Raw genomic sequence first — 12,232 nt, forward strand, 5'->3', positions numbered from 1 at the left:
ATGGTTAAAATATTACTGATTACATTTAAAAGTATTACGGGTGATTGATTCAACTGTTAGTTATGTCTATAAGTGTTCCGAAAGATCAAATCACTTTCACTTTCAACAAAAAATGAAATGAAATCTTTAAGTTTAACGTCCCACGATTATGCCAGAAATGAGTGAAATGGTGGAATGAAGAAAGTGGGAGGAAACGGGAGAATCCCGAGGAAACCCACGTACACGGTGTTTGTCCACCACAAAGTCCACACGAAGATCGAACCAGGGATCCTGAGCACCGGAGGTGAACGCTCTACCACTGAGCAACCGCGACCGCCCTTCACTTTCAACAGAATTCTTTATTAGGTAAATTAAATGGGCTTACCATGCAATAGATACCACTGTTCGTGTAAAAGCAATACGAAATTAATAATTTATTTAATGATGCTATTATAGTGATAAATAAAACAAATGTATTTCACAATCGAAAATATTTTCTTTTTCGATAGGTTTTTAGTTTCAACACACAACAATCGGGATTTCCATAACGCGACATTCGTAATAGGCGATACTGCATGTCCAATTTGTTGATGTATTTTTTTAAAAAATAAAATTAATTATTCGCTAATACGAATGTAAAAAAAGGAAATTAAGAAAAATAAATTTAAGAATACATATTAAAGAGAATAGTTTTGCACGGCATTTTATTCTTGATTATGTGTATTACATCATTTCTTTCATTATATTATTTCTTTCTATGATTTAAAAAAAAGTTTTAAAATACTATGTGGAATAAATTGTAAATGTTTAATCGTACAAGACCCCTAAAAGAATTTCTTCATAACGTTACTATTAAATCAAGGAATGTAATTTACTTTGAAGCCAAAACGAAATACATTTTTCAGTCAGAAAACCACTTTCTTCGTTGTTCAATTTACGTCTATTTATGAAGTAAATTACTTTAAAACAATCGAATTACTGTGAAACCTGTAATGAATTTTCAAGTGTATTTTTAAGTGTGTCTTTATCTATGTAACAACTTTTTTCTTTCTTTTTTTAAAAAAAATCTAGAAAAAATAATTATATTGGACCAAAGGAAATACAAGAACGAAAATGTGAATATACTGCGAAAAGATATAGTAATACGTTCATACTGTCCCCCAATCCCCAAATACTACAATCTTATGTGACACCAAACAATACAATTTATCATAAAAAGTATTTCCACTTCCCACTTTTATATTATACCTAACTATCGCCAACACATACAGAAAGCACGGTAAGCGCATATCTACGCAAAACATAAAGTGCTAATATCTATGCAAAATGTAAAATATCTGTGTAACTGAACACAGGAAGGTGTACAGTCAAAGTTCATGATCTTCAGAGAAGTCATTTATAAAATAAAATAATTTCTGTTTACAATTTCTTGATTCGATTCGTGTAAGTCCAATCCTTCAAATAGTGTGACAAAGAAATATCGACTGAAACATCAATCAGCATTTCTGGTGCCGGGAAACATATCTAACAGCTAACAATCATGATAACGCACATCAAATATGCCTATTTAGACCTCACTTCACAGATCTGTAGATCAATGGAAAATAACTGGTACATGTTTTTATGTTCGCAAACACGAATATTTGAACGATGAAGCAGAGCAATAAAAGTGGGACGAGGAACAAAATTTGTGTAATATGTCGACAATAAGAAGTGATAGCGGAAAGTAGTAAATTCACTCAACATTACCGACATTTCTTGCAGTTCAACGATATCTAGAGCTCGTCTTGAAAATGAGCCAATCGATAGATAATAGAGCGCGGAGCTCTAACTTTTTAATGTATTGTAATGTTAGCACGAGACGATACTCGTAATAATAATAATAATAATAATAATAAATAAAGGGGTGTTTCTGTGTGACTCAAAGGATATTATAACAATCTCCATACTTGTAGAAATGTAAATTAACGATTATTATCTTAAACCTAGCTCATTTAACCAAATAAGTCACTTAGTGAAAATTAATAATTAGTTCTAAAGCTTTTAATCAAAGCAGCCAGTTCATTACTACTTACTTTCTCGATAAATTATATTATATATATATATATATACGAAGCTTGCTAGAAATTTGAGAGGGAAAAAAGCTGAAGTGAACCGAACTCAGAACTCACGGTGTTCAAAGCTCTGGAACAGTCTCTGTTACCAAGCCGAGCCTGTTCCTAGGCGAGGTCGGCCACCAAATATGTGATCCTTATCCCTCAACCGATGAACTACTTGCTCACCGAATTTTATTCAGATCCTACCAGTAGTCACTGAGAAACAAAGTACCATATATAAGCCCAGCCTGTCCTCGTCGAGCCCGGCCACCAAATTTCGTTCAGATCCAGTTCAGACCCGAAGTTACCAAGAAACGAAGTACCCACACACATATATATATATATACGTACATACACCTGAAATGAAACTATAAGCAACCGAATGCTTGCGCAGGGAGCTAAAAACTGTATTCTAAGATCAGCAGCAAAACTCATATTTACCGCTGGAAAACGTTTGATTAATGAAAGTGAATTATTAAGAAAGAATTGGTAAAATGAAAATGTACGAGGAAACGGGAAAATGCACGGACACAATCCCTGCCACCATAAGCCCATATATCTGAATAATAATAATAATAATAATAATAATAATAATAATAATAATAATAATAATAATAATAATAATAATAATAATAATAATAATAATAATAATAATAATAGAAGATTGCATTATGATAGTATTTTGTATCTAGCATGAATTCTATAAGATCATAAAGATGTCTTTCTGTTCACATAATTCCTGTAAACTTTCCATAAACAATGTTATACTTGGGTTTTTATTGCCAATACTTACGAATTATAAAGATATTTTTGTTTAAAAAATTAGTCATTATTGAATTCCTTTGATACCAAATTGATCCATAAATAGCATTGAAATACAGTCTTTAAAAATTAACTGAGGCTTTGAAAAGGGTCAAAATTATGATAGCAACACTCCAAAACAAATATTATGGCTTATGTATTTTTATTATAACTTTTGATTCAAATGGCTCCCAAGAATGCAAACCTAATATCATGAACCACAATCAACTTCTATTATTTATAAAATTGGCAAGTGTAAGATACGTAATATCGCATATCTCTGTCGAATGTAAAAATTAATTCCACTTTTCTTTATTTACTTTCACATTCGCATAATATCACATTCGCATAACGTTTAACTAACTGCCGTAATTAGTCAATAGCTACGAATAAGTCCGTGTTGTCTTTTTATACTTTCTTAAATCAAGAAAACAAAAATCAACTTCAGCCAGTAACCAAAAAGCAATATATATATATATACACACGACATTTACAAATAGACTACGCCTGAAGGTGCAAATACAATGACGGAATACAGAAGAATTAATCTCTATTTATATACCTGATGCTAAAGAAACACAAGACGTAACGACAAACAGTCTATCTTATACAACCAACTTTCTTTTTTTAAAAAAAAAAAATATTATTTTATATTGTTGTCAGTTCTTGTAACAAGTGATAATTTCCTCACTTGTAAATCCAAGTTTTGGTTAAGTTGTTTGTTTCTATAAATGTAGTAAAACTCTGCAGAACTCGTTTCTAAGTTTCTGCAATGTGATATTCATTTATGTTAGAAATTTAGATGGCTCTGTTTGACATTTAACCACTGTTATCTTTCGGGTAGAAGTTATAACTTTTCGAAACCTTTTTAGACTAACGCTCTCACGCCTCTGACTCCTTATGAGAATGATCATACTCATTTTTCTACAGGTGTGAATTCAATGACACGCATGGTGCATTCTTTTTTCTTCTTTTTTATATATCATTCTTAATTTCATTTGTTTCAGGAATCATTTCTGAAGCTTGTTATTTGTAATTTCTTTTCTTTCTTTGAAATTTATGCTCGTGTTACTTTTATGCATTAATATGGCTTGTTTTTGTGTGATTGATGCTAATTGGAAATTTTAGTTGAATTTACGAAATGTTTCTCGAACTGTAGCACATAGAAACAAATAGTGTACTGATCGCTGTTACCCCGCTCAAAAGCAGAATCAATTTGATTATTTCGTATCTTAGTAAAATATTGAAAGTATCTTTTTTCAGAAATTCTCTCTACAGAACTAAAATCTACTGTAATAAAGAAGTCGAAAAACCCTGGGCCACTGTGAATGCAAATGAGTGTGGCGTCGTTTTTTTTTTTTTCTTTCTTTCTTTTTCGTTATTATTCCCAGTTTTTACTTGCATGTAATTTCGATTTTTCACACATCAATCAATAAGTTCGTAGGATGACTAATAAAACAACCAACTTTGGATAAAATTCGATCGACATAGTCTCCTTCCCGACTCATACATTTATTCCAACACTTCTCTAACATTTAGATGCCTTTTTTATAGAACAATTCATCTTTGGTCTCAAAATAAGTTTCTGCAATCACTTCTTTGTTGGAGCCATATCCGGAGAGTACGGTGGTAGAAAAGCAATTCAAAGTGCAATTCGTTCAATTTTGCCGTTGTTGCGATCAACCTGTGGCACGGTGGATTGTCTTGATGAAAAAGACCTTTTTTCTTCTTCATTTGCGTTGTTTTATCGCAATTTCTTCCTTCAAATGCCATTTGCGTTGTTTTATCGCAATTTCTTCCTTCAAATGCATCAATAACGCCATATAATGTTCGCTATTGATGGTTCTTTCTTACTCATGATAATCGATGAACAAAAGACCGTGCGCATCCCAAAATACGGAGGCCAAAACCTTACCAGCTGACATTTGTGTTTTTGGTCACTTCGGACGCCTTTCGCCGTTTACTGTCCACTTTGCTCACAGCCGATTTGACTCTGGAGTGTAATGATGGATCATTTTTCATTCATTGTCACATACCGCATGAAACAATCCTTTCTACTGTTACTGAAACAGGTCCAAACAGCGCTTTGAATCGTCGATGCGTTAGTTTTGGTTGACTCTGAGCAAACGCGGAACCCAATTCAAACAGAGCTTTCTCATGGACAAATGTTCATGCAAAATGGTGAACACACTGCCTTCAGATACCTTTTTAAGATGTCAGGTTCTCACGTAACTTCACTTTACGATTTTTTTGTTTGTTTGTTTGTTTTGTTTTGTTTTCTGGAACAACTCCTGAATGTGGGCGACCAGAGCGTTCAGCATCATCGGTGTTTGTACGGCCGTGTTTAAATTCAGCAAACCACTTCTTTACCATTCGTCTCGATGAAGCAGGATTCGAATAAAACTTATCAAGCCATTGTTCTGTTTGAAGGGTATTTTTCCCCATTAAAAAGCAATGCTTAATCAACAAACGAAATTCAGTTTCTTCTATTGTTTTGAAAATTGCAAACGTTGCGTCACTAAACCCACTGTAACTTGTGAACTAAATGTAAGAAAGATTTTTGTGAAATTATAACACGTATCATTTGAAGATTAGTACTTCCTAATCATCACATGGATTTCTGAATAGTAGTGACATGTATGTGCCATCCGTACGTCATTGAGTATTACGTTTATGAATGGAAACAAATTATAATAAATTCGTCAAATGTTTAAGGTTTACAATTCACGATGAACCCCCAATTGTTTAATCCCGTTCAATTACGAGTATTAGCTATGATATTGCTTGATGTTATGCAGTGTATGTCTGTGTTTTTACTTTCAAAATTTTGTTTCTCACAAATTAATCGTGAAGCGTGCGGCATCAAACAATCTCGACTGATAAATTATTTTAATATGCTGGTAGAAAATATTTATGTTCAAAAATTGAGTTGGAACTATGTGAAGTTGAGGGATGAAATTACAGAATATGACACGTTGTTGTTTCAATTGTACTTTCTATACAAGTAACTATAATTTAAGGAGGCCAACACATGCAGACCTATGCATCAAATTGGATTTGTATTAGTGAGGTTCCTAGTTCTCAGAACTAGCGTCTAGGTCAGAAGAAAATTTTTCAAGCCTTGCCGTAATATATGAATTAGTTTATTGAAAACAAGTGATTTTTACTTAAATATATTATCAACACCACAATGGTCTTCTCGCGTCGTTAAAATCAATTCACAACAAAATATTCGATGAATGAGCACTGCACAATCATTTTCCAAACAAGTCTTCTTTTAGGGAAGAAACTATCCATCTTCCATTAAAACTCAGAAAAAATCACTTATACCAAGTTAATTCACCGAATATTTTGACATAAATTGATAAGCCGATGAATTCGATTTCTATTGTTTGCCATTTAGCTACTATTGGAATATTCATTCATTTTCAAGTTATCGTTTCTTGAATATGTCATCCCCTGCTACTGAAGTACGGATATTTTTGAATTCACGGTTATGAGAATTTTTAGTTCTATTAAATTACCATTCGAAGTTTGTTAGATGCACTACGGGTAATCCTGTACGTTCGTCTATATTTCTTGTTAGAACTTAAATCTAAACAAAAAGATGTAAACATTACACATTATCGAAAACATACTTCAGACAAATAAAAATATTACTGTACGTTTCTCCCTACTTCTTGTTAAAAATTTGTATCTAAACAAAAAGGTAAAAACACATTACATATTGTAAAACGTAAAATTTAAATTCATCCCAAATATATTAGTTGCAAAAAAACCAAAAATATGCATCATTTTTCGAAACACGCAAACACTCAATCATACATACATACATACATACATACACACACACACATGTACACATTATATATATATATATATATATATATATATATATATATATATATATATATATATATATATATATTCCCTTAAAGCTGCAACGCTATAAAGTATGTATGTTTAAGTATCTACATTAAGTATCTGAAGCATGCAAATGCAGGAAGAGAGGTCAAAATCAGGAATGCGAAGTGGTATTACCTTAGCACAAGCTCTTCATCTATATACTGCAATAAACTCCTGCAGGTAAACAAAAAAGCCACTTTCAGCAATTTCAGTGTTTAAATCAACTACTACAAATACAAAAATTAAATACTGCACACTTTAAACGAAAATCATAATAAAATCTTATGCAAGAAAATGTCACAATTATGAGAGTTAAGACAATTCTAAATGAAGTTATCTTACAGAACGAAGTATCTTACAAGGAGATTCTTGAATATTTGTAGTTCCAATAGTTAACAAGTAATGATTTCAAGGTTTGAGGTTACAATGGAATGTAAATTCATGTGGTCATAGAAAGAGGATTATTGAAAATACTCAAATCTCAGTATCGAGAATAAAATGTGACTATTATAAAATTTTATAAATGTAAGATAAATTAATTCAATTTTAACATATTTCTTGTAATAATAGTCGATAAACGGAAGAAGCCATGTAGTACACAGTTACATACTATCATACCTCAAATAATCTAACCTACTTGAAGAGTCTGCAATATTAGACGACAATTACTAGAAGTATAATTTAGATGTAATACTTTGTTCACACTTGCTACCAGAATTTTCAAGAAACAACTGACGTGGGTTTCGGAATAAATAAAAAAAAAATTAAAAAAAAGAAAGTTTCAAAGTTCAATATTAAAATTAAAGTAATATTTTTTCCAATACTCTGGAAGAACTTTTTAGAATGCTATAATGGTTCTTATTAGAAAATGAAAGGAAGCAAAGACAACGTATGAGCTGACGTTTCTTTTAGTGTAACTAAAATAACTGTAAACAACACAGAACTTAAACCTTCAAAAACAAAAAGTAGTGAAGCAGCACTAAAACGAACAAAACTTAAAACCACTCCTCAGTAATCAGAAACTGAGACTATGTTATCTACAGCATTCAATGGTAAATTAAACTTCAACTATGTACACTAACATACTGAGCTATTTGTCATGTTACGATGTTATTAAATAATATGCACTACAGTTTAATCACGCATGCATGGTCTAAAATTGCTAGTTAATCTCATGCCGTACATGCATTTTAATCCGGTAATCAGTAAATACATTTTCGTACTGCATCTGAAGAAAAGTCCCTTCCAATAAAATATCAGCCACCCTAAAGCTACAGAAATCACTTTTGTTTCTGAAAATAATACTTCATTTACAGGTAATTAAAGTGGACAACAATAAGTAGTCTTACTGGAATTGAAGTTAAAGATTTATCTAAAATTTAAACGAAAATTCTAATTTCGAAGAAAATAAATCAATAATCATATTCACTTAAAATATTGTTTACGCAATATTTGGTTATGTTACGACATAACTCCGCAGCTCACAGTCAACGAAAGATTAGTGGGATAGCAGACGCAATAAAAAAGAAGGGGAAGTAATAATTGTAATTATATCATACACTTAAAAATTCCGAGAGAGAAGTATCTGTAACGAGATAAACACACGAGAGTTAATACTTTCAAATTACTACTACTACAGAGAGAGAAATAGTTCATTTTTTCTATTCCCCTACCACTGAATTAATAAGGTATTCATTACGGTATACATAATTTTAAAACATTATACTTCTGGTAACTTCTACCGAATGATTCTCTACTCCGACAGTTGAGAAACATCTTCCATTGTCCGTTACAATAATGTAACCAAACTGGAAGTATAATTATAAGATCCTGTGTATCACGAATGTTCGATTAATAGTAGCAGAACAAAAAGTTTGGAATAAAACTATTACTATCACGTACGATAATATATCAGGAATTTAACGCTTGTTTCCAATTTCACTCCACTGTAAATAAATAAGACCAACTGAAAACATATATTTGGTAATTAATAAACTGAAACAGTCTCAAATTCCTATGATAATCACTAAAAATTAACATCTAACTCCAACAACACAAAATGACACAATACAGTGACAATGTACAATAACGTAGAGAAGTATTAAATATGTATTATTGCATGTCATGACGAATGTCGAAGAAATTCAGGTATGAATTAACGCCTGAGAGGCTGTAGTTGTAACAGAAAACTGGAAGCGAACTGGAATCTCACTGTGTTATTATTTACAATATACATTCCAGTATTACTGCATTTCACATTATAATAATGTTAATCTTCAAATGTATACTTTTCTGCACTTAGCCTTTCTATTATTTAAGTATTAAAATGAAATTATCAGTGTACAAGTTTTAATACTATAATAAATATTCATTATATAGATGTGGAAATTATTGATGAAGAGCTCAAATTATTTAGTTACAAACTACAGATAAACAAACCATGTAAAGTTGAGGATTACTGAAGACCAACAAAAAACCAATACAAGGAATTTAAATCCCCGCACTACAGCTAAAAATGGAAATCGAAGGAAACGCCAAATATTAATGTTTAAGCACTACCATTAAATGGTTAGGCCTACTGAAAGTTAACACAACATAATTGGAAGTTTTAATTGTCGATTCGAAAACAATAACTTCCGATGTAATTACATACAGACATACACAAACATAACCACCTAAATATGTATTAATTCTCCCGTATTTGAAAGTAGGTTTCAGTATGTAAGGTATCACAGCACACAATCAGAAAACATAAACAGTACAGTACCTGAGGGACATTTTAAAGACTTCAGTCCCACTTAGTGGATGTCTCCTAGGTTTAGCAGAATTCTGTAACCCTTTCTTGGATTCCTTTTTAGGACATAAACACTCGCAATCTTTGGTTGTATTCTGCTCTCTGAAGATAACACAAGATACTACATTTCTTTTCTTCTAACACAGAAATCATGCTATCTTACATACACAGATAAATTTTAAAATTCATTGAATGCTTTCTGCTTGGCTTCAGGCGTAAGCTTACATTGTAGTGCATCTTAAAACGCAGTTTATATATGAAATATTCTGTGATTAAAAAGCAAGCAACTTTTTAAGCAAATATTGACTGTAGCTATGGGTTCATTAGCTTGGAGGCAAGAATAATATTTTGCTATATTCAGAACAGCAATAAAATATTATTCACATTACAAGTGACATTTATACACACAGTTTATTGTCCCCATTGATACACAGAAAAACCGTGTGTGGATGCATTAAGATGATTCAACGCCAACCACTACCAACAAAGAGCAAGCTATGAAAGAAGATTGCACGTGGTATTCTTCAGAAGCACATTCTGAAGAAGGTCGTAAAGGTTTAATGACGAAACAGTCAGAGCAAATTAGTATAGCCATTTGCATTCCTTTAGTGTTTGAAGCAGTCAAAGTGAGGCATTAAAGCAAAACCTTTCTGCATTTGCTTGCCCTAACCACCTGTGAATTTTCGTTGTTTGTGAAGGATTAGACTAATAGTTCATATACAAACTTTTATCACAATCATCTTGATTCCTCTTCAGACGAATTACTATTATTATTGTATTTATTCATTTTATTAAAGAAATCATTTTTTACAATTACATAATGGATTTGCAATAAATGTCCAAAAAATAGCGTTCATTGCATAGTTACCAACTGCTGTGTCAGCTGTCAAATAGTAAAAAACCCTACTGTTACATCATGATGTCTACCAACGATCTGTTATTAAATTACATCTTTCCCAGCTTTTCTAGCTTTTTCTTTGGTCTAGTCTAATAGGTGCAGCGAGAATGTTATTATATGTAAATGGTATTTTATATTCACACATACAAGAACTGTTTATTTTATTATTTAAAATAAATACTCATATATCAAACAAAACGTTATTTTTTTACGTCACTATAATAAATAATATCTGTTTTGAATTCCGCAATAATTAAAAAAAAAAATAAAGTATGATTCATAATATCCTACAAATAAAAGTCTCATTGAGAAATTGCTTTAGAGGCAATTCACAAAAGTAAGTTCAAGAAATTCCAGGCACCCAAATTCAAATTTCAGGCTCTTTTTAACTTTCCAAGGCCAAAAAGAAATTGTGATTTCCAGACATTCAGTCAGTACACACCTTGTACATCCAATATGTACATTACAGTCTTCGTATTTACTTTACGCGAAATTGAACAATTACACTTATTTTTTATCCTTTTTTTTCTTTCTTCTTTTAAAGGGAGAGCTACGAAAACATGATCTGCAACAGACCATGCCTATCAGCCTAACAGACAAATTTACAGCCTTAGCCTGGTACTTCATTCTTCAAAAAATTTTTGATTCTACTTAATTTGTTTATTATCATTTTTCACTTGTAACATAAATTGTGCCTTCTCCTTTCCTGAAATATTATTTCTTTAGACGGGTTCAATAATCCAGCTCTAGGGAGAGTCGGACCACAATAATACAAAAGTTCATATCAATCAATCTTTATATGAAAATCTCTCGCTGCGAAAGAACCCATAGCTACGGAAACATGTTCTGTCTATATTGAAGCACATTTAAGACTTGAAATTATAAGAACGAAAGAAACATAATGAAGTTTATTTGCTTATCACATAGCTGTCTGTTGCATTCGCAATAAATATTAAACTATCCTGTTGAAGATTGAGCTAAATACTAACAGTTATTAAGAGTAGGCTATAATATTGCGAAAGCTTGTAGCCATGTAAGCAATTCACAGGCAAAATCGTTTAAATACATTTAAATATAATTAAGCTGAATGACTAGCAGGCTTATTCTACAAATTATTGCAGGGACAATCCATGTCAAACTATTCCCAACGAGCAAAAAACTGGATTTCATGCAATATAAATCTTATTCACTAATTTACTAAGTGTGTGATTTTGTTTCAGTGACTATCCCAGACTGATATCAACGAATCTCCCACTGTTCTAAAATTTGGATGAAGATGCTCTGCATAGAACGCTCCGTACCATAGCATATAATGTCACAGCACATAAAACAGCGTGTTACTAGTACATGATTGTGATAAGCAGTGGTTATTAAAGAAGTGCAGTGTCTCATTCGTCCTCCCAAAAAGGAAGATCACCTTTCCACATACATCCCATCAAAAAAGTTTAGGAACAATATTTTATATAATGTAAAATGGATACTGTTCTTATTCCAAGGTTATATCTTACTGTTTGTCTGAATGATTAGGAAAGAAGAACTATACTTAAATATTCGATTTGTGACTAGGAATATCATAGGACTTCCTAAATTTTAACGATTCGTTAAGATAATGAATGTTTGAAAATTAATACATGAAAATATAAAAATATGAAAAGAATGATAGGATTAAAAACGCCTATTTCATGACTTGCGTTGTCTTAAGATTTGCACCTCCTCCCGCTTGTAGTTTGTCTCTAGTACAGTTGTAAACACCAAAGC

General features: G+C 31.7%; 1 protein-coding gene across 16 annotated transcripts in view; it reads right to left on the bottom strand.

Annotated features, from left to right (window-relative positions):
• The window catches only part of hppy (MAP4K3-like protein hppy), a 133,388-nt gene that overhangs the window by 62,981 nt on the left and 58,175 nt on the right, over positions 1-12,232 (bottom strand). For 9 of the 16 annotated variants that reach the window (XM_081725602.1, XM_081725600.1, XM_081725592.1 and 6 more), the window contains 2 exons: positions 9,550-9,678; positions 6,918-6,956 (listed from right to left, as the gene is read on the bottom strand). The exons of 5 other annotated variants lie outside the window; for them this stretch is intronic. In XM_081725602.1, the coding sequence (XP_081581728.1) occupies positions 6,918-6,956; positions 9,550-9,678 (168 nt within the window). The remainder of the gene's footprint in view (positions 1-6,917; positions 6,957-9,549; positions 9,679-12,232) is intronic. 2 more of the 16 variants (XM_081725597.1, XM_081725594.1) reach the window with 1 other exon arrangement.

Source organism: Thermobia domestica, chromosome 9 (assembly GCF_964235325.1).
Source record: "Thermobia domestica chromosome 9, izTheDome1.hap1.1, whole genome shotgun sequence".
Lineage (NCBI taxonomy): Eukaryota > Metazoa > Arthropoda > Insecta > Zygentoma > Lepismatidae > Thermobia > Thermobia domestica.